Source organism: Salvelinus fontinalis, chromosome 23 (assembly GCF_029448725.1).
Source record: "Salvelinus fontinalis isolate EN_2023a chromosome 23, ASM2944872v1, whole genome shotgun sequence".
NCBI classification, from domain to species: domain Eukaryota; kingdom Metazoa; phylum Chordata; class Actinopteri; order Salmoniformes; family Salmonidae; genus Salvelinus; species Salvelinus fontinalis.
Genome location: NC_074687.1, coordinates 37,302,336 through 37,325,574, shown reverse-complemented (window position 1 = coordinate 37,325,574; position 23,239 = coordinate 37,302,336). Strand labels below are relative to the sequence as shown.

The following is a 23,239-nucleotide window of genomic DNA, read 5'->3' as shown; positions in this document are numbered from 1 at the left end:
ATGCACCCTGGTTGGAGAGGGAGGTAGTGTTGCCTTCCTGATACTTGAACCAGACCAGATTAAAAAAATAAACAAGACCAGATAAAAAAAATAAACAATTGGGATAATTGTTTAGCATGTCATTTATTCAATTAACAAACTCAAATGGAACCATATCATGACGTATTGTCATAAGACATTACCATGGTCTGAAGTAGAAGTTACTTTCAAGACGACCCTTTGAAATTAGACTATTCCAAATCGGATTGAGCGTTTGCATTAGCAAGTATTAAAACCACTACCCATATAATTAGTTGAAACTTTTTTTGTGAAACAAATATTACACAGCTTTGACCCAATAAATTATGGAATACTTACAGTCTATGGATCAATAATTTATGTATATTAGAGCCTGTTTAACCAAGGGATATAATTTACACCATCAAAATGGAGGTACAGCTGTGAAATATGGCAACTGATCACGCAAACACCATTGAGTCCCAGCAGGTATGTCAAGCAGGCTATTCAAAAAAAAAAAAAAAATACTAAGAATTAAAGTCTTAGCTTCTTGAAAGAGCCATCCCCCTTCTCCACTGAACACTTTATGATATTTATATAAGATACAGAAAGGGAAATCTATACATTGAACAAAGCGTAGTGGTCTACGAAGTTGCCGACTTCAAATATGCTATAAGATCTGTACGCTCGCCCTTCTTCTTGATGCCAGCAAATATCATCTTTGTTCCAGGAATGTATTTCTTGGGGTTCTCCAAGTACGTCATGAGGGTATCGGTTTCCCAGACAATGCCTGAAATCACATGTGAAAAGCACAAGTTAGAATGAGAATGCAATATGTTACTGTCAGATTCCCCCTTTAATTTCCTGTAGGATGGTGAGAGAATCTCAGACCTTTGGATTTGTTGGCATCTGTGTAGGAAAAGCCTTCAGCCTGTCCAGTCTTGCGTCCAAACAGACCCCAGAGGTTTGGACCGACCTTGTGCTTTCCTCCATTTTCAACAGTATGACACTGGGCACACTTCTGGACAAATGCCTTCTTTCCCTTAGCAATATCACCCATGCTTCCTATTGGACAAAATACAAAGAGGTAACTATAAAAACAGAAGACCATCTCTGTAGTAGTACCCAAAAACACAAAAATGGAGGGAGGGCTCCACAATTTCCCATGACATGTTGCTGACAATCCCAAGGGAAGATTATTTGTTAGGGTGGTTCAACGTGCTGACTGGAATTTCATAATTGGAAAAGTCTAAAGGGTATGCCTGGGACTTCCCAACTCTGACGTCACCCTATTGAAGTTAACATTCTAGCCGGGTTATGGGCTAGGTACGGGTAGGGATTAAGGTGGGGCGGCAGGTATAGTAGCCTAACGGTTAAGAAACTCTTTTAGAATCCGAGTGAAATACTTAGTCTCATCTAACATGTAGGCTCAGAATTAAGCGATACTCTTCCGACGTCACACCAAAATAAAATATAAAATCCCGGTAAACACTTTCCTATGGATACCCAATCCCCACCTCCTACCGCCAAAAGCACAGACAATCGGTAAAGAGCACATCGTTTTATTCAACATTCTGTCTTGTAGAGACTCCTGTATCTTTTTTTTTTAGGCAGACTTCTTTCTGACTGAAAAGCCAAAGTGTAACCATGGTAAGAGTGATGTTTCGGCAAAGCTGTAAAGAGCGTTGGGCCAGTAAGAGGAAGGTTGCTGGTTAGAATCTCAGAGCCGACTAGGTGAAAATGTCGATGTGCCCTTGAGCAAGACTAAACACTAAATGTTCCTGTAAGTCGCTCTGGATAAGAGCGTCTACTAAATAACTAAAATGTAAAGGTTGTGGTTTAGCCTGAGGACGTCGTAAGGATCCCACATTGTAATAACGTTTCATAATTTGCCCTGCAGAATATTCACTCGCCACGAGAGGCGTTAGACAGTTGCGCAACCAATGCAGTACTATGCAATACTCGCTGGGAGTAGTGGAATGACAACGTGCCGGCATTTGGGTGTAACGTTGTGTAACTTAGCTAGTTATAACCTAGCTATTTAGCCAAATAAGAGGGCGTCAGCATTAACGATAGGTCGTTGAGGTGGCCACGTTAGCATCTCTTGCTACTATTAGTTAACGTTAGCCGTTTTGTAACTTGGCTAGTTAGTTAGCTAACGTAACTTACCTATCAAGCTACGTTAACTAACTTGTTCACTCAAAAGACGAACACGGACTACACATGTTGGCTGATATGTTTCTTCACAGCCATGGCTCGTTTCTGTTTTTCTAAGATATTCAGTTGTGTTGACTTTAGACGCGTTAACTGGCGAACAAGCTTGTAAAGTTACCACCGCACGTTTAATTGGCGGATAACTAACGTAACGTTACAGTCAGAATCAGACAAACTTTGCTTTTTTTATTTCGAAAGAAATGTTCACAATAAAATAAATACTGACTACAGTAACTAGTAAAACGTATTTACTCTTTCTTACCTGTTCAATGTAGCTATATTCCTTAAAAGTTTATTTCACCTTGACCTGTCTCCGCGCCGGTAGCCTAATGTAACAAATGCAAGCAAGTCCCCTTTCTTCCCTGAAAAAATATGTGGTTTAATACGTCAGTCCCATATTGGCCAGTCACATGCTCTGCGTCAGCACCATCATCATGACGAACACAGCTGTTTTGCGTTCAAGCCCTAGATGGAGTTGAGGAAGAAGTTACATACTGTATTACACAATGGAAAGATTCCAATAGAGAGAAATAGTAATGGCGTCTTTTTGTAGGCACTAACTCAGCTATGTTTATTTGGACAAAGCCTATGTGGAAATGAATGACGTTTTTATAGGGTTTTTGGTTACACGCCGAAAATAAGGTCTATGGTAAACACCGGCTTAGAATATATTATAGTTTTGTTCTATGAGATCATCTTCATCAGCTAACTTAATTTTTTGTGAATTTTTAAACAATGCATTTTTTAGAAGCACATGAATATTTCATAATTCATGAGGGTCATACTAACTGACTGCAGAGGATGCTGTTGGGAGGAGCTATAGGACAGACTCATTGTAAAGTCTGGAATGAAATCCATGGAATGGAGTCAAACATGTGGTTTCCGTATGTTTAATGTGTTTGATACCATTCCATTTATTACATTCCAGACATTACAATGAGCCATTCCTCCTATAGTTCCTCCCACCAGCCTCCTCTAACTGACTGATATTAACTCATAGAACAAAACCTATAAAATCTCCTAAACTTGAATTAACCTCAGACCTTATTTTCGGCATTTATCCTAAAACCCTATTATTCCACCATTAATTTTTCGCCATAGGAATGGCTGAATGAACCAGAGATAACTAATTTCCAGGTTTTAGGACTACATGCTGGCGAGCTCTATTGCATACTCCTCGCGTCCTCTCTCCTCTTCTCCTTCTCAAGACCCATTGAATGAGAAAGACAGAAAGAGAAAGTTTTGATAAGGAGATGAGGAGAGAGGACGTGAGGAGTTATTCTTCCCTATGTTATGGAAATACAATGTAAAAATGTTATACACAATTTCAGTGGAAATGGCGTTGTTGTTTGTATTCACACTACACCACAACATATATTCTGTATTCCTCTCTGACTACATTCATTTTTACACTCAATCATCATTGAAAAGATAAGACAACAGTTGGAACTTTTGAGATTGACAGAACAATCATTGACAGAACAATCTCGAAAGTTCTAACTGTTGTATTATCTTTACAATGATTGGTATGGTCCCTTAAGACAGATGGTTACTTAAGGCAAAAATGAAAGTAGGGTGGGTGGGTGTTTGGGATGTGGGCATACTAGCAACCCAAAGGTTGTGAGTTTGAATCTCATCACGGACAACTTTAGAATTGTAGCTAATTAGCAACTTTTCAACCCCCTTGGTTTGTGCTGTGGTGGAGATCTTTGTTGGCTATACTCGGCCTTGTCTCAGGATTATACGTTGGTGGTTGAAGATATCCCTCCAGTGGTGCGGGGGCTGTGCTTTGGCAAAGTGGGTGGGGTTATATCCTTCCTATTTGGCCCTGTCCGGGGGTATCTTCGGATGGGGCCACAGTGTCTCCTGACCGCTCCTGTCTCAGCCTCCAGTATTTATGCTGCAGTAGTTTGTGTCGGGGGGCTAGGGTCAGTTGGTTATACCTGGAGTACTTCTCCTGTCTTATCCAGTGTCCTGTGTGAATTTAAGTATGCTTTCTCTAATTCTCTCGTTCTCTCTTTCTTTCTCTCTCTGAGAACCTGAGCCCTAGGACCATACGTCAGGACTACCGGGCATGACGACTCCCTGCTGCCCCCAGTCCGCCTGGCCTTGCTGCTATTCCAGTTTCAACGGTTCTGCCTGCGGTTACGGAACCCCTACCTGTCCCAGACCTGCTGTTTTCAACTCTTAATGATCGGCTATGAAAAGCCAACAGATTTATTCCTGATTATTATTTGACCATGCTTGTCATTTATTGACATTTTGAAAATCTTGGCTCTCTCTAATTTTCTCCTTCTCTCTTTCTTTCTCTCGGAGGACCTGAGCCCTGGGACCATACGTCGGGACTGCCGGGCGTGGTGGCTCCTTGCTGTCCCCAGTCCGCCTGGCCTTGCTGCTGTTCCGGTTTCAGCTGTTCTGCCTGCGGTTATGGAACCGCCACCTGTCCCAGACCTGTTGTTTTTCAACTCTTAATGATCGGCTATGAAAAGCCAACTGAATATTATTCATGATTATTATTTGACCATGCTTGTCACTTATGAACATTTTTGAACATCTTGGCATAGTTCTGTTATAATCTCCACCCGGCACAGCCAGAAGAGGACTGGCCACCCCTCATAGCCTGGTTCCTCTCTACGTTTCTTCCTAGGTTTTAGCCTTTCTAGGGAGTTTTTCCTAGCCACCGTGCTTCTACACCTGCATTCTAGCCGTTTGGGGTTTTAGGCTGGGTCTCTGTACAGCACTTCGAGATATTAGCTGATGTACGAAGGGCTATATAAAATAAACTTGATTGATTGATTCAACCACTTGCTATATTTTAGCTACTTTGCAACTACCCTTAACCTAACCCCAACCTTAACCCTTTTAGCCAACCCTTAACCTAACCTTAAACCTTTTAGCTAACTCTTAACCTAACCCTAACCTTAACCCTTTTAGCTAGCCCTTAACCTAACCCTAACCTTAACCCTTTTAGCTAACCCTTCACCTAACCCTAACCTTAACCCTTCTAGCTAACCCTTCACCTAAACTCTAACCTTAACCCTTTAACCTAACACCTAAACTTAAAGGAAAGTTTAGCCCATTTTGAATGTTATATTGTTTTTGTGCATCTCTTTTGTGCATCTTCTATCGATTCCCTGGGTCATTTCATGTTTTCAAGTGTATCGGAGTTCAAGCAGGCAGAAATCAGTATGACATAGCACTGCAATAAAGTCGCTCTCACTACACTGGAAGTTAATAGGAATACGACTTTTAGATTATTATACATGTCCGATTTCAATATTGGCCCATGTCATAACTCGGGTGTCACACCCTGATCTGTTCCATCTGTCTTTGTGCTTGTCTCCACCCCCCTCCATATTCCCCATTATCCCCAGTGTATTTATACCTGTGTTCTCAGTTTGTCTGTTGCCAGTTCATTTGTTCATCAAGCCTACCAGTTTTTCCTCTTTTCCTCCAGATGCAGAAAGTGTCGATGTAACAAAAGTTTATTACTTAGAACCCGGGGTGCAGGCAAAATGCTTTTTCCAGGTTTAAAAAAAGGTTGAAATGTTTTTTTTCTCCCCAATTATTAGTTGTTACTGTCTAGTCTCATCGCTACAACTCCCGTACGGGCTCAGGAGAGACGAAGAACCATGCGTCCTCCGAAACACAACCCAACCAAGCCACACTGCTTCTTAACACAGCGCGCATCCAACCCAGAAGCCAGCAGCACCAATGTGTCGGAGGAAACACCAAGCGACCTGGTCAGCGTGCACTGTACCCAGCCTACGACAGAGCCTGGGCTCGAACCCAGAGTCTCTGGTGGCACAGCTAGCAGACCACTGCTCCACCCGGGAGGCCACAGTTTTCCAGGTTTTGACCATTCTGCCTGCACTGACCCTGAGTCTGCATGCTGTTCTGTACCTTGCCACACCACACTGGATTATTGACCACTGCCTGCCCTGACCCTGAGACTGCCTGCCGTTCTGTACCTTTTGGACTCTGATCTAGATTACTGACCTCTGCCTGCCCTTGACCTGTCGTTTTGCCTGCACCCCGGTTCTAAGTAATACACTTTTGTTACATCGACACTTTCTGCATCTGGTTCTTCCCTAAAACGTGATATTGGGAGGATGTCTTCTCTCGATTGAGACGTTGACAATATTTTTGCGATATTCCTACCTCGAGAAATGTGTAATTTAACGGAGAATCTAGGCATATTTTTACTATTTGTCTGCCTCTTTAGTCCAAGGAGCATTGCATGGTACCATTGCCAGAGATATTGTAGAAAGCAGATAGGAATCCAATGAATGAAGGAACGTACTGTATAACACCCCACCAAGAAGACTGTCGACCAATCGCGTTCATGTTGTCATGCTGCATCACGCGATTCCTAAGCTAATCATCACACAATTCCTTCTCAAAGGCAGGGTATACAATGCATTGAGAAAGTATTCAGACCCCTTCCCTTTTTCCACATTTTGTTGCGTTACAGCCTTATTCTAAAATGTATCAAATTAATGTTTCTCCTTATGAATCTACACACAATACCCCATAATGACAAAGTAAAAAAAGATTTTTAGATTCTTTTTGCAAATGTATTAAAAATGGAAAACAGAAATACCTTATTTACATAAGTATTCAGACCCTTTGCTATAAAACTTGAAATGTAGCTCAGGTGCATCCTGTTTCCATTGATCATCCTTGAGATGTTTCTGCAACTTGATTGGAGTCCACCTGTGGTAAATTCAATTGATTGGACATGATTTGGAAAGTCGCCCACCTGTCTATATAAGGTCCCACAGTTGACAGTGCATGTCAGAGAGAGATGGTGGCGAATAGTGTGGACGAAAAGAGAGAAGCAACAGCTGTGCTGGAGTGCGATCAATATGGGTGACCGCTCTGATGATATGGAGCGGGAGGATGAGGTTCAAGGATCTGAATGATCTGTAGTGGAAAGACATAGGAAGAAGAGAGATCGTGATACTGTAAGCAGTGGAGCGTCTAGTGTATAAAGCAAAAAGAGATTCAAGGTAGGAAGCAAGAGCAATAATGTGTCTGAGTGGAAAGATGTCATGGCGTTTGAGACCATAGGGCCTCATTTACACTCTATCCAAGTAACTAATGCCGTAAAGAAAGAGATAGGTGAAGTTAAACTATCCCGGTTAATTGGAAATGGTAGATTGCTAATATTTTGTGGTAGCCAGGCTCAGCAAGGGAAGATTCTGCAAATGGAAAAGCTTAATGGGAATAAGATTAAAAGCCATGTCCCTGGTGCTTATGATAGGTTGAGGGGAGTCATCACTGGGGTCCCAATATCTATGTCCACAGATGATATTGAAGAAAACGTGAAGGGAGGCAGAGTGATTGAGGCCAAAGGGTTGATCAGTAGGAAAGAGGGTCAAATGAATGAAATTGAAGGCCAAGTGATGCGAGGTTTGAGAAAGTCTTGCCAGGAAAGTACAGATATGATTCCTTAGTTTCAATGTTTGAGAATTTGTCTCATATGCACTACTGTGTTTTAAATGCCTAAGAATGAGACTGTGTAGCTGTTCAGTGTAAAGGAAAGAAAAGATGTGTCATGTGTGGAGGGGAACGTGATTACAGTGAATGTGGAAGTAATGTGAAGGTTAAGTGTTGTAATTGTGGGGGAGAACACAGTGCAGCATTTGGTAGATTCCAGGTGCAGAGAGAGGCTAGAGAAGCTCAGCGAGATAGGATCAGTCATGATGTATCATATGCAGAGGCCGTAAAACAGATTGGGACAACTACAGTGCAGACTGATGGAGCTTACATGGATGTACCTGTAGTAAGTGGACCTACTGTCAGAGCTGGTGCTTCTGATGGTCCTAGCATGGACTTCATAGCTTTTATTGTTAAGGTTATCAATACGACGCGGGTTGTGGAAAGCAGAAATGCCAGGTTGAAGGTTATTGTGGATACAGCAAAGGAAATATTGGGCGTAACATAGGTTACTGTGGAAATAGTTGTTGACATGCTGAACATTCATAAGGGTGGAGTGTTTCAGCATGATATAAAGTTTAATGGGGTTGGAGAGGGTTTTTTTGGGGGAGAAGGGATTAGGCGTTAGTAGGGATGTATTTGGTTTTGAATAGCTAGTACAGAATTGGGCAGATCATGATTGATCGTACATTCCAGCACAGTAGGTGGCGGCATGCACTTTAAACATTTGTTTGTGGACTGCCATGATATCATAGAAGAAGAAGAAGAAGAAGAAGAAGTGCATGTCAGAGCAAAAGCCAAGCCATGAGGTCGAATGAATTGTCTGTAGAGCTCCGAGACAGGGTTGTGTCGAGGCACAGACCTGGGGAAGGGTACTCAAAAATGTCTGCAGCATTGTAGGTCCCCAAGAACACAGTTGCCTCCATTATTCTTAAATGGAAGAAGTTTGGAAGCACCAAGACTCGTCCTAGAGCTGGCTGCCTGGCCAAACTGAGAAACCGGGGGAGAAGGGCCTTGGTCAGGGAGGTGACCAAGAACCCAATGGTCACTCTGACAGAGCTCCAGAGTTCCTCTGTGGAGATGGGAGAACCTTCCAGAAGGACAACCATCTCTGCAGCACTCCACCAGTCAGGCCATTATGGTAGAGTTGCCAGACGGAAGCAACTCCTCAGTAAAAAGCACATGACAGCCTGCTTGGTTTGCCAAAAGGCACCTAAAGGACTCTCAGACCATGAGAAACAAGATTATCTGGTCTGATGAAACCAATATTGAACTCTTTGACCTGAATGCCAAGCGTCATGTCTGGAGGAAACCTGGCACCATTTCTACGGTGAAGCATGGTGGTGTGGGGATGTTTTTCAGCGGCAGGCACTGGGAGACTAGTCAGGATCGAGGGAAAGATGAACGGAGCAAAGTACAGAGAGCTCCTTGATGAAAACTTGCTCCAGAGCACTCAGGACCTCAGACTGGGGCGAAGGTTCACCTTCCAACAGGACAACGATCCTAAGTACACAGCCAAGACAACGCAGGAGTGGCTTTGGGATAAGTCTCTGAATGTCCTTGAGTGGCCCACCCGGACTTGAACTCGATTGAACATCTCTGGAGAGACCTGAAAATAGCTGTGCAGCGACACTCCCCATCCAACCTGAGTTTGAGAGGATCTGCAGAGAAGAATGGGAGAAACTCCCCAAATACAGGTGTGCCAAGCTTGTAGCGTCATACCCAAGAAGACTCAAGGCTGTAATTGCTGCCAAAGGTGCTATCTACTCCGATTTCAGAGCACTCTCATTTGAATGTGCCAGAATGCAGAATAACTGATGAATTTACGAACGCACCCCATTGAAATTTACAGGTCAGTAAACGCCGGCAAAAAAAACAGAACAAAATTATTGCTAGCAGCACAGTTACAGTCACTAACGCTCTAGATAACATGAAAACAGTCTAATCAGCTCTGCTAGGGCTAGTAAAATAGTCAGAGCGTGGTGTTTTCTTATTTGTGTTTTGAAGCAGCTAGCAGATAGATCCTTGGGTAGATCCTTGCGTTCTGACCTCACAATGGCAGTCAAGCACCCAAGCTAACTGGCTAAAGTTAGATAGCTTACTAGCTACTTCCTTACAGAAATGAGAGAACACCTCACTCTGACCATTTTACTTGCCCTAGCAAAGCTGGTTATGCTGTTTTCATGTCATCCAGAGCGTTGGTGACTGTAACTGTGCTGCTGGCAACAATTTAATTAAGCTTTTTTGTCGATATTTACTGACACCGGCCATATTCAACGGGTGTTGAGCGTTCGTAAATTCATCAGTTATTCTGCGCTCTGGCACACTCAGATGAGAGTGCTCTGAAATCGGATGTACATAGCCATAATGAATTTACGAACACACCCTATGAAAGAACAATCTGACAATGCTCTGAATGCACCCTGAGCGCACTCTGACAATCCAGAGTGAATTTACAAACGGATTATGACATCTGAATCTCCCATAGTAACCGTGCCATTCCAAACACAAAAACGGGATAATAAACAAAAAATACAAAACACAGAGGAATATAAAGTGGTATGAGATAGGCTTCTTCGCATCCTTTTCATGAATACACCGTTTATTAACTGTTTGTTACTGATTTATAGTCTATCTATAAACTAATAATCAACAGTGGTGGAAAAAGTACCCAATTTTCATTCTTGAGTAAAAGTAAAGATACCTCATCCTATACTCATATTTGTAACAATCAGCAGTCTACTTGCAGCAGAGTAGGATTTTATTGCATTGACACGCACGATTCAGCATGCACTCTACACAGACCGATGCGGCATAAACAATCAGAGCTGCAGTAGTCCTACAGTATATGCAAATAGACCATTGCCATATATGGATCTGTGCCATTTACTTTGAACTGGACTCTGTTTACAGCATGAGCGGTCATGAGTAGATGCACATGTTTTGAAATCAAAGCGAGAGCTGCGTGTGTAAAAAATCTTCATATCCTTTGCTAGTTAGTGAGTTATTAGCCCAGTTATAGATCATTAATAGTCAGCAATAGGGGAGCGATTGCTTCCTTCAAAAGCACGAAACGTGTACAAGACTAGATATCTTTGATATCTATAATTACAATACAAAATGTTTAATACCACCATACAACAATATCACAATGTATGCATATGTATGGATCTGTACCTTTTGTGTGTGTCTCTTCACAGTCCCCGTTGTTCCATAAGGTGTATTTTTACCTGTTTAAAAAAAATGTGATTCAACTGCTTGCATCAGTTACCTGATGTGCAATAGAGTTCCATGTAGTCATGGCTCTTTGTAGCAATGTGCGCCTCCCATAGTCTGTTCTGGACTTGGGGACTGTGAAGAGACCTCTGGTGGCATGACTTGTGGGGTATACATGGGTGTCCGAGCTGTGTGCAAATATTTTAAACAGACAGCTCGGTACATTCAGCTTGTCAACACGTCTTAAAAGTACACGGAGAGCTAACATTAATGATATGCATGTCAATCTCTCATGGCTCAAAGTGGAAGAGAGATTGACTTCATCACTACTTGTTTTTGTAAGGGCCAGCCGTGCTGCCCTGTTCTGAGCCAACTGCAATTTTCCTGAGTCCCTCTTTGTGGCCCTGATCACACAACTGAACAGTAGTCTAGGTGTGTCAAAACTAGGGCCTGTGGGACCTTGTTGACAGTGTTGTTAACGCACAGCAGCGATTTATTATGGACAGACTTCTCCCCATTTTAGCTACTGTTGTATCAATATGTTTTGACCATGACAGTTTACAATCCAGGGTTACACCAAGCAGTTCAGTCACCTCAACTTGCTCAATTTCCACATCATTCATTACGAGATGTAGTTGAGGTTTAGAGTTTAGTGAGAAATTTATGCCAAATACAATGCTTTTAGTTTTGGAAATATTTAGGACTAACTTATTGCTTGCTACCCATTCTGAAACTAACTGCAGCTCTTTGTTAAGTGTTGCAGTCATTCCAGTTGCTGTAGTAGCTGACGTATAGTGTTGAGTCATCCGCATACATAGACACACTGGGACATAAATTAAGTTACTTGCATTGTGTCTGCCAACGCCCCTAGGATAATGCACATTTGATGCAGCATTATGACGACTCATTATAACAACGGTAGAGATGAACTGAACTGGTCTTGGGTCATTGATAAGTCATTGTTTCAACGCAGCCTTTAAATGCGTGGAGAGATTTTGAAGGACTCCGTAGTGTGGTCTATAGCTATGTTTAGGGTGGGGTAGTCTGACATTTGGCAAGAGTTATGGTTGGAGCAAAGGAATGTGCCAGGTTGAAGAAGGAAGCTAAGAATAAATTAAGGGCCAGCGAGGGTTAGGTGGGATGTAAAATAGGATAAGTAAAGCAAGGGTCACACTAGAGATATAAAATGGATATCCTTTGAGTTTGACTTCAAGTGAACTGTGATGGTGAGGTGTGAAAGCTCTGTATGTACCATGCCAAAGTCAAATATATAGAGCTCAGTTAGCACACCGATAACAACTATCTATGTCTGACTCATGGTGCTAATAGCCAATACTACAGTGTCACGTACTGTAATCGAGAAAGCGTTGAATATTGGCGAAGTACCAACATTTTCAGCTGTGGGTGTGTTCAGCCTTCGATGTAATGCACCTGATGTAATGTGAGCTATGGGGAGCGGCTAAGAACTTTGAGACTGCAGGCAGTGTAACCCTCTAATGCCAGATACAAAATATGATAATTACTTCTGGTACAGCACTGGTAGTAAATATACACAACTCAATTACATCACTCAACAATATCTATCTTGCCTGCCACTAAAATTACACCAAATTGTCTCGGAGTTGACGGCTTTGGTTAAATTACAACCACTAGATGGCAGTCTAATTCTTGGGAGAGACTGTTGCATTGCTTGATACTCCAATGTTGCATTGCTTCATACTCCAAGAGAGGGGGCATGAGATGACTCAAATTCATCCTGGACGAATGGCTGGTTTAAACTTTTACCAACTGGGAGATCAGTTTTATCCCCCACTGATAAATATAACAAAGATTCTACCCTGATCTCAATCTTTATCAATAGTAATTAAGGGGGAATGCAGAGAGTTGGGCTCAAACCAGAAACCACAGTGTTGTAAACAGTACCACCTGTGTCATGAAGATCCAGACCTTTTGGATGAGGCCGTAGCATGCACACATACAGATCCAGACCTTTTGGATGAGGCCGTAGTATGCACACACACAGATCCAGACCTTTAGGATGAGGCCATAGTATGCACACATACAGATCCAGACCTTTTGGATGAGGCCGTAGTATGCACACATACAGATCCAGACCCTTTCAGATGAGTCCGTAGTATGCACACATACAGATCCAGACCTTTTGGCTTAGGCCGTAGTATGCACACATACAGATCCAGACCCTTTCAGATGAGTCCGTAGTATGCACACATACAGATCCAGACCTTTTGGCTTAGGCCGTAGTATGCACACATACAGATCCAGACCTTTTGGATGAGGCCGTAGTATGCACACATACAGATCCAGACCTTTTGGATGAGGCCGTAGTGTGCACACATACAGATCCAGACCTTTTGGATGAGGCCGTAGTATGCACACATACAGATCCAGACCTTTTGGCTTAGGCCGTAGTATGCACACTTACAGATCCAGACCTTTTGGATGAGGCCGTAGTATGCACACATACAGATCCAGACCTTTTGGATGAGGCCGTAGTATGTACACATACAGATCCAGACCTTTTGGCTTAGGCCGTAGTATGCACACATACAGATCCAGACCTTTCGGATGAGGCCGTAGTATGCACACATACAGATCCAGACCTTTCGGATGAGGCCGTAGTATGCACACATACAGATCCAGACCTTTCGGATGAGGCCGTAGTATGCACACATACAGATCCAGACCTTTTGGATGAGGCCGTAGTATGTACACATACAGATCCAGACCTTTTGGCTTAGGCCGTAGTATGCACACATACAGATCCAGACCTTTCAGATGAGGCCGTTGTATGCACACAGACAGATCCAGACCTTTTGGCTTAGGTCATAGTATGCACACATACAGATCCAGACCTTTCAGATGAGGCCGTAGTATGCACACAGACAGATTCAGACCTTTCAGATGAGTCCGTAGTATGCACATACAGATCCAGACCTTTTGGCTTAGGCCGTAGTATGCACACATACAGATCCAGACCTTTTGGCTTAGGCTGTAGTATGCACACATACAGATCCATACCTTTTGGATGAGGCCGTAGTATGTACACATACAGATCCAGACCTTTTGGCTTAGGCCGTAGTATGCACACATACAGATCCAGACCTTTTGGATGAGGCCGTAGTATGCACACATACAGATCCAGACCTTTTGGATGAGGCCGTAGTGTGCACACATACAGATCCAGACCTTTTGGATGAGGCCGTAGTATGCACACATACAGATCCAGACCTTTTGGCTTAGGCCGTAGTATGCACACTTACAGATCCAGACCTTTTGGATGAGGCCGTAGTATGCACACATACAGATCCAGACCTTTTGGATGAGGCCGTAGTATGTACACATACAGATCCAGACCTTTTGGCTTAGGCCGTAGTATGCACACATACAGATCCAGACCTTTCGGATGAGGCCGTAGTATGCACACATACAGATCCAGACCTTTCGGATGAGGCCGTAGTATGCACACATACAGATCCAGACCTTTCGGATGAGGCCGTAGTATGCACACATACAGATCCAGACCTTTTGGATGAGGCCGTAGTATGTACACATACAGATCCAGACCTTTTGGCTTAGGCCGTAGTATGCACACATACAGATCCAGACCTTTCAGATGAGGCCGTTGTATGCACACATACAGATCCAGACCTTTTGGCTTAGGTCATAGTATGCACACATACAGATCCAGACCTTTCAGATGAGGCCGTAGTATGCACACAGACAGATTCAGACCTTTCAGATGAGTCCGTAGTATGCACATACAGATCCAGACCTTTTGGCTTAGGCCGTAGTATGCACACATACAGATCCAGACCTTTTGGCTTAGGCTGTAGTATGCACACATACAGATCCATACCTTTTGGATGAGGCCGTAGTATGTACACATACAGATCCAGACCTTTTGGCTTAGGCCGTAGTATGCACACATACAGATCCAGGACTATTCCCCCTCGCAAAAGACCCCAGACACAAACCACAATGTGACATGGGAACACTTCTAACAGGTAAGAGACCACAGGTTGGTTATCCCACACTGCCACCAATTTGCAGTTATGGAGCGAGCACACTTCTACATGTGCCAGCTAGACCTTATAGTACCATCACACACAAGGACCTATAAAAACGAACATCATTTGTCCGGGTGTTGTAAGCCATCACACTAAAATATAAAATAAAAGTATTTTGCATAGAACAGTGTGTGTCTGTGTTTTAGTATGTTCTTTTAGTCTTTTTATAAGCACAATCAGTAAGATTCCCTGCGGTTAAAGAAGTCTTACCACTGATTCTTGAATTTCTAAATTATGCTTAGTACAATCCTTCTAACCCCGAATCTTGTTATAATTATAATTCCTCTGTAGCGGTCTGTATCGGGACGTCAGTCTATCAGAGAATTTATTCACTGCGCTGACATAAAATAATCCAGTGCCATGTTTTGCGAAACACAATTGGCCCATTTGCGCTCGGATCCAGTACGGTCATTTCTTCCCTCCAAAACTCATTCTTGCTGCAGGGAGGAGCGTTGAGCATCCGTCTGATTGACTGCATTCAAGAAGACAACGGGCATACACAGCACTTTTTTGACTTTCCATTGCTTATGTTCTAAACCTCTATCTCATCTACTGTATTAGCAAGGGGTTTCAACGCGGAGCATCCTAGGCTAACATCATAAGAACGCGGGGGGTTCTGTTGCATAGGGAAGTCGTATCATTTATTTCCTGCGCAAAAAATTGCAGACATGGTCAATACAACGAAACATCGGTAAGCTAGCAATGTTTTCCATACTTGATCTAACTATTTTATGTGAATTGTTTCCCTGCGCTTTGAAATTGAAGTAAAAAAAAACATCTAGAAAATGCTATCCATTCAAGTGATAACTCGGCATCCTCAGACACTGGGGAAGGCTACTTGTGTTTATACCCCATCTAACCAATGACTACCTGAGAAATGGATGACAGTCTACTTTTGCTGCATTTGAATGGCCGACTTCTGACTTGAAACATAACTGTCTGCAAAGGGGCCTACAATTAATTCATATTTTAAGTCATATTTAGTGGTACAGTGTCAGTTTATCCTTTAATGATGCGAAAATTGATTGGTGAGTGACGTACATACAAGTTGCATCATCATCACGCTGTCACTATCTGCAGTGCATGACTTGGACTGAAAAGCAGCCCGTACTCATTTTGGCAGCCGGTACTTAGGTACAGGAGCTCCACAATACTTTTGAACTAATATTCTATAAGCGGTGCAGGAGTTGAAGCAGTAGAACATTTTAGGTGGTGGTACTCAGCTCCTGTGTGCTCCTGCCCAAGTCAGGCACAGACAATCTGGAATCATCTTTAACGTGTGATTATCATGCACCTCGTATCAAGACCTTTTCCAACTCCTCTGCCAGTAGCCTACAATGATATTCTGGGTGAGCATCCATCCCATCAGGGAATTTGCTGAAATGAAGGTCAGAAAGTGACATTGCAGTGAGGTTTAAAAATATCCAAAAGGACAAAGCCTTGATGAAGGGATTTACAAGGGGAATGTTGTAATTATCTGCCTGTCACTGCATGACATTCCCATCCGTGGCCTGGACAGATTCTGCTTTTATAGCACTAGTAATTGATTTAGGACTGAGGAGAGGAGACCTCCTCAAGGTATCATTGTTTCACATCAGTTCATAGAGTTCATATCGTGTCCCCAGGCAGAACCAGGTCCCATATTCAGAAAGTGGCTCGGTGTAGTAGTGCTGATCTTCTTATTTGTGTGATTTAGAAGGCACAACTGATCCTAGACCAGCACTCTTATTAAAGCCACATTGAGACTAGTTTCACCATTAAACCTTTTCATCTTTCTGATGACTCATTTTATTGAAAATTGTGACTCACAATTGGAACCCATGAGCTGTGCTTTAATTAGTCAATAACAGTAGTTAGCTGAAGAGCCTGTGGACCTGAAGGACCCAGTCATTAACATCAGGTTTAATGAGATTCCTTTTGGAAAATGCTTAGTGGTGGTTCTGAGGCCGAAAGAGGAAAACAAAGGACTTAACACATTAATGTGTTGTTAATCACTTACTAAACATTGACGTTACTGCATTGCTCTGCTTATATTAGCCACATTTTGCCCTGTGGGAACAAATAAGCCATAGTGGGCAGAACAAGCAAAGAGGGCGGCAGAGCCAAGCACTAGCTAGCGAGATCCTATTGGCACGTTCTAGCATAATCTGCATATTTCCGTAAGGCAACGCCTACTCTGTGAATTGCACGTGTGCAATAACTCAATTCGCCTTTGCACTTACTGTAAACAACGTGATTTTTTAAAAACTTTTGCGAAGGGTAAAGTCTACAAACCTTTGTCCACTCTGTTCATAACATATTTTGGTTTTGGGAACAGAACTGTATTGAGATCAAATGTTTCATCGATGCGAAAATTTGCAGAAAATCTGCCAAAATCCATCTCGTCCCATCTTCTCACTACCATATGTGACCCGTTTCAGGAAAGTAGGCGTATGTCGCGGGTCACTACTTCACAGAAGAGCCGTTCGAACGTATTTAATGTTGTATATTTTTTATTTAATTTTCTCCCTGCAGGCGGTCACTGAGTCCGAGGTGCTAAAGGAGCTCCTTAAACTAGACCCCAAAAAACATCTGGGTGGTTTAGACCCTGTTTTCTTTAAGGTTGCTGCCTCTACAGTATAATCGCCAAGCCTATCTCTGACCTTTTTAACCTGTCTCTCCTCTCTGGGGAGGTTCCCATTGCTTAGAAGGCAGCCACAGTTAGTCCTTTATTTAAAGGGGGAGATCAATCTGATCCTAACTGTTATAGGGCTATTTCTATTTTTCCCTGTTTATCAAAAGTGTTGGAAAAACTTGTCAATAATCAACTGACTGGCTTTCTTGATGTCTATAGTATTCTCTCGGGTATGCAATCTGGTTTCCGCTCAGGTTATGGATGTGTCACTGCAACCTCAAAGTCACCATTGCCCTTGATTCTAAGCAATGTTGTGCTGCTATTTTTACTGACTTGGCAAAAGCTTTTGATACGGTAGACCGTTCCGTTCTTGTGGGCCGGCTAAGGAGTATTTGTGTCTCTGAGGGGTATTTGGCCTGGTTTGCTAACTACCTCTCTCAAAGATAGAGTGTATAAAGTCAGATCATCTGCTGTCTCAGCTACTGACTGTCACCAAGGGTGTACCCCAAGGCTCGATCCTAGGCCACACTCTCTTCTCAATTTACATCAACAACATAGCTCAGGTAGGAAGCTCTCTCATCCATTTATATGCAGATGATACAGTCTTATACTGGCACCTCCTCGGATTTTGTGTTAAACGCTCTAAAACAAAGCTTTCTTAGTGTCCAAAAAACTTTCTCTGCCCTTAACCTTGTTCTGAACACCTCCAAAACAAAAGTCATGTGGTTTTGTTAAGAAGAATGCCCCTCTCCCCACAGGTGGTGATTACTACCTCTGAGGGTTTAGAGCTTGAGGTAGTCACCTCATACAAGTACTTGGGAGTATGGCTAGATGGTACACTGTCCTTCTCTCAGCATATATCAAAGCTACAGGCTAAAGTTAAATCTAGACTTGGTTTCCTCTATCGGAATCGCTCCTCTTTCACCCCAGCTGCCAAACTAACCCTGATTCAGATGACCATCCTACCCATGCTAGATTACGGAGACATAATTTATAGATCGGCAGGTAAGGGTGCTTTCGAGCGGCTAAATGTTCTTTACCATTCAGCAATCAGATGTGCCACCAATGCTCCTTATAGGACTCATCAGTGCACTCTATACTCCTCTGTAAACTGGTCATCTCTGTATACCCGTCGCAAGACCCACTGGTTGTTGCTTATTTATAAAACCCTTTTAGGTCTCACTCCTCCTATCTGAGATACCTACTGCAGCCCTTATCCTCCACATACAACACCAGTTCTGCCAGTCACATTCTGTTAAAGGTCCCCAAAGCACACACATCCCTGGGTCGCTCGTCTTTTCAGTTTGCTGCAGCTAGCGGCTGGAACGAGCTGCAACAAACACTCAAACTGGACAGTTTTATCTCAATCTCTTCATTCAAAGAATCAATCATGGACACTCTTACTGACAGTTGTGGCTGTTTTGCGTGATGTATTGTTGTCTCTACCTTCTTGCCCTTTGTGCTGTTGTCTGTGCCCAATAATGTTAGTACCCTGTTTTGTGCTGCTACTATGTTGTTGTCATGTTGTGTTGCTACCATGCTGTGTTGTCATGTGTTGCTGCCATGCTATGTTGTCATCTTAGGTCTCTCTTTATGTAGTGTTGTGTTGTCTCTCTTGTCGTGATGTGTGTTTTGTCCTATATTTTTATTGAATTTATTTGTATTTTTACTCCCAGCTACCACCCACACAGGAGGCCTTTTGGTAGGCCGTCATTGTAAATAAGAATTTGTTCTTAACTGACTTGCCTAGTTAAATAAAGGTTAAAAAAAATCATAATGATAATAATAAAAACATTTAACTTTTATTTCACTATGCAAGTCAGTTAAGAACACATTCTTATTTACAATGACAGCCTACCAGTAAACTTTGTACTTAAATTGAAATGTGTTTTTTTATTGGAAATGCCTTCTTGAACAGGTGAACTTTCCTGTGCCTTAATAACAAACTTGTGTGCCATCTGTAAATACAAATAAAACATTTAAATTACAAGCCTAGTTGGTTTAGCCACAGAAAAAGCCAGCAACCTTCCCGCTAGCCATGATTGGCTGAGATAATGAGTGGGCTGGACATGTACTGTATTTTATTTATTATTTTTCTAACCCCTTTTTCTCCCAAATTTCGTGGTATCCAATTGTTAGTTAGTCTTGTCCCATCGCTGCAACTCCCGTACAGACTCGGAGAGGCGAAGGTCGAGAGCCATGCGTCCTCTGAAACACAACCCAGCCAAGCCGCACTGCTACTTGACACAGCGCTAGTGCGCGATGGGACAAGAACATCCCTGCCGGCCAAACCCTCCCCTAACCCGGACGACGCTGGGCCAATTGTGCGCCGCCCCGTGGGTCTCCCAGTCGCGGCCGGCTGCGACAGAGCCTGGACTCGAACCAGGATCTCTATTGGCACAGCTAGCACTGTGATGCAGTTCCTTAGACGACTGCACCACTCGGGAGGCCGAAGTGTACTGTTAGCTAGTTAATATTAGCTGGCTGCCTCGCAAGCTAACGTTATGTGTATGCAGTGGTGATTTTAGCATGTAAATCTTGGTGGGGCAAAAAAATCATAAAAGTGGGATGCATGCCACCATTGCACTATAACAGTGACAAACGGTGCCCACAAACAGCCTACGTAAAGCAGCCCCAACATCAGTCCCAACATCTTACCACTGCTACACCTGGCTATCAGCGGAGCCTTGTCTGGCAGCGAAACAGTTGATTCAGCCTCATTTACTGCCTTTTTAAAAAACATAGCTGATATGGCTGACTTGCTTAAACAAATGTCGTTTTTAATGATAATTGAGATGTACAAACTATGGCATTAGGACAAGAGGCAATCTGTAATTTCCATTAAGACACTAATGAGCGAGCTAGGACGGACGTAGTCATACCTATTTCTCTAGCACTTTTAAAATGTACAGCGACGGAATTCCGAACATGGGCCATTCTTACACTGTTCTCCCTGTACACCAAGTCACAACCGTAGGATAAATAAAGGGGGCATATAAGCAGACAAAAAAAGCTCTTACAATATTCAATTATTACATTTCTCTAAAACAGTTTATAGGCTACATGTGCACCATAAAGTCAGAACAGTAGGCGAAATTAAGAGGGGATATAGATCAAATGATTAGGGTGAGGCACATGGGCTACCAACATCTTACTACACAACAACCACTTAGTATTAGTTTCTTAGCTACAGTATACTTATCTCCCTGGCATATTACATAATTTATGCAGCAGCATACAATACATTTTTGGACTCACCTTGTTGTGCTGTGCTCACTTGAACAGGAAGGTGGCACGGCGGTCCTTCGTGGGCAAATTTTGTCATCAATGTCTGGCATTCTCTGGATTTATGGTTCTTTCAAAACAACTGCGAACTCGGAAAAAACAAGGTCGAATCATGGTGATGTCATTGATTTTCAGGTCGTAGCTCTAGAAAAAGGCCGGATTTACAATTCCGAGCTGGATGACCGTATTTTCCCAGTCGGAGCTTGTTTATTCCCGACTTCCCAGTTGTCTTGAACTCACTGAAGTCAAGTTTTCATAGTTCCGAGTTAATAGTTGTTTTGTTTTGAGAAAATAAATATTATTTATTATTTGCAAAGAATGTGTGGCTCAAAACAGGTGGGGCTCTGCCCTGAATGACAGGTTACCACTGCGTGTATGATATTATTATTTGTATATCAGAGCCATTTGCTTGGCTATCTAACATTGAACCTGGTTGGTTAGCTACCTGCATATTCATGCAGGGTAGTAACGTCATGAGTTGGGATTATAGTTCATTGTTTAGCTAGCTAGCTACATGTCTTAACAAAAGACTCCACTATGCAAGTAACCATTTATTCGTAAATTCAGTCTGGCCATCTACTCCGATTTCAGAGCACTCTCGTCTGAGTGTGCCAGAGCGCAGAATAACTGCTGAATTTACGAACGCTCAACACCCATTGAATATATGGCCGGTGTCAGTAAACGTCGGCAAAAAAGCGTAGTTAAATTGTTGCCAGCAGCACAGTTACAATTACCAATGCTCTGGATAACATGAAAACAGCTTAACTAGCTCTGATAGGGCAAGTAAAATGGTCAGAGTTTGGATGGGGGCTAATTTTTAAGAGGGTGTGAACGATGCTGAATGGGTGTAGACAAAGAAGAGCTCTCCAGTAGGTACCAAAACATTCAAAGACCATTTTCTCAAAAGTGAGGTTACAAGTTTTTCAATAGCTGAATTACTTTCCCATTGTTTGTCAAATGCATTGTATGACATACCATTTTGTAGCTCTGTGTCTCTGCTTTTATCCAATGTAAAAAACACAGTTTCAAATTTTGCTACATAAGACTGAATCAAGGCGGTTGGTCACATATTTGGTAGTGAGTGGAAACGCCAAGCGGACGCTTCACATGTATACATCCAGTGAAATATCTGTATCATTGTTCTATATGTGGTGTTACTATGTGCTAATTCAAGTTGAAGCAGTTGCAACACTTTAATCATCACATTCGAAGGTGACACCATACGATATGCACTCGCAACTGTATTAACCTCCTATTGTCAGTAGTTCAGTTCATCTACCCCTGCTGCTCACCCCTCCCACTCATCCAATCAATATTCATTATTACCAGTTAATAATCTCAAACAATAGTTGTGCTCCAATGCGAACAAAGCCCCTGTGTTTTCTTCCTGTAATATGATCTGCATGAGTCGGTTGTCGGGCATGCTTAATTATGCAACAGAAAAGGTGATCAGCGGCATCCTCAGGGCAGCAGACAGTCCCGTCAATACCAATGTGATAATGATGACTAACTAGGTGGTACTGTACATGTGCCTGATACACCTCTCATCGAAACAAGGAAAACATTAGTACCCCCTTCCCCTGCATAGGTAAAGTCATATATAAATTGGATGTGTTACTGGTGTGTGATTTTAAATGGTGTGGAATGTATGGCTCCACTGTAGGGCTGTGACTTGTCCTGCTGCGTGAAGTTGTTCTGCTTGTCATTGCTTTTCCAGAACATGTGTATGCTATTGAGCTAGCGGTGCTTTTGCGTCTACATTTGGACCACTCAACAACAACGACGTATCCAAAATAGACAAGACAACAGACTTGTCCTCACGTATCAATAGAAAATCCCTGCTTCATTGGGCTATGGCTGTAAGCTGCTTAACATGCTGGAAGCACTCAGGGGCACTTGGCTATTCTAAGTGAGCTTCCTCCTCTTCCTCCTCATCAACCCCTCCCAAATCTAATGGGGGCAGGCGGGAAAAGTAAAGTTTAATCCAAGGATTTCAACTGTGCTGGAGACAGCAGGAGCCACTACTGTCCTACTACTATCTTAGTGTTGTGGATACTTAGCTAGGGCACTTGTCCTACTACTATCTTAGTGTTGTGGATACTTAGCTAGGGCACTTGTCCTACTACTATCTTAGTGTTGTGGATACTTAGCTAGGGCACTTGTCCTACTACTATCTTAGTGTTGTGGATACTTAGCTAGGGCACTTGTCCTACTACTATCTTAGTGTTGTGGATACTTAGCTAGGGCACTTGTCCTACTACTATCTTAGTGTTGTGGATACTTAGCTAGGGCACTTGTCCTACTACTATCTTAGTGTTGTGGATACTTAGCTAGGGCACTTGTCCTACTACTATCTTAGTGTTGTGGATACTTAGCTAGGACA

General features: G+C 42.7%; 2 protein-coding genes across 10 annotated transcripts in view; one reads left to right on the top strand and one right to left on the bottom strand.

The window, feature by feature from the left end:
* Positions 1-539: 539 nt before the first annotated feature.
* On the bottom strand, positions 540-2,586 carry LOC129821242 (cytochrome c-like). Its single transcript, XM_055878675.1, has 3 exons — positions 2,474-2,586; positions 889-1,062; positions 540-787 (listed from the first exon to the last, which is right to left on the bottom strand). The coding sequence occupies exons 2-3, from the start codon at positions 1,055-1,057 to the stop codon at positions 642-644; spliced, it is 315 nt and encodes a 104-aa protein (XP_055734650.1). The 5' UTR covers positions 1,058-1,062; positions 2,474-2,586; the 3' UTR covers positions 540-641.
* A 12,783-nt stretch (positions 2,587-15,369) lies between these two features.
* LOC129821239 (oxysterol-binding protein-related protein 6-like) overlaps positions 15,370-23,239 on the top strand; it is a 58,345-nt gene continuing 50,475 nt past the window's right edge. For all 9 annotated transcript variants that reach the window (XM_055878673.1, XM_055878671.1, XM_055878670.1 and 6 more), the window contains exon 1: positions 15,370-15,648. The gene's annotated coding sequence lies outside the window, so the exon portion shown is untranslated. The remainder of the gene's footprint in view (positions 15,649-23,239) is intronic.

Bases quoted from the DNA above. Each gene is read 5' to 3' on its own strand.
- LOC129821242 (XM_055878675.1), bottom strand. From the start codon at position 1,057: ATGGGTGATATTGCTAAGGGAAAGAAGGCATTTGTCCAGAAGTGTGCC. The intron at 788-888 runs GTCTGAGATTCT...ATGTGATTTCAG, and splicing joins AGATGCCAACAAATCCAAAG to GCATTGTCTGGGAAACCGAT.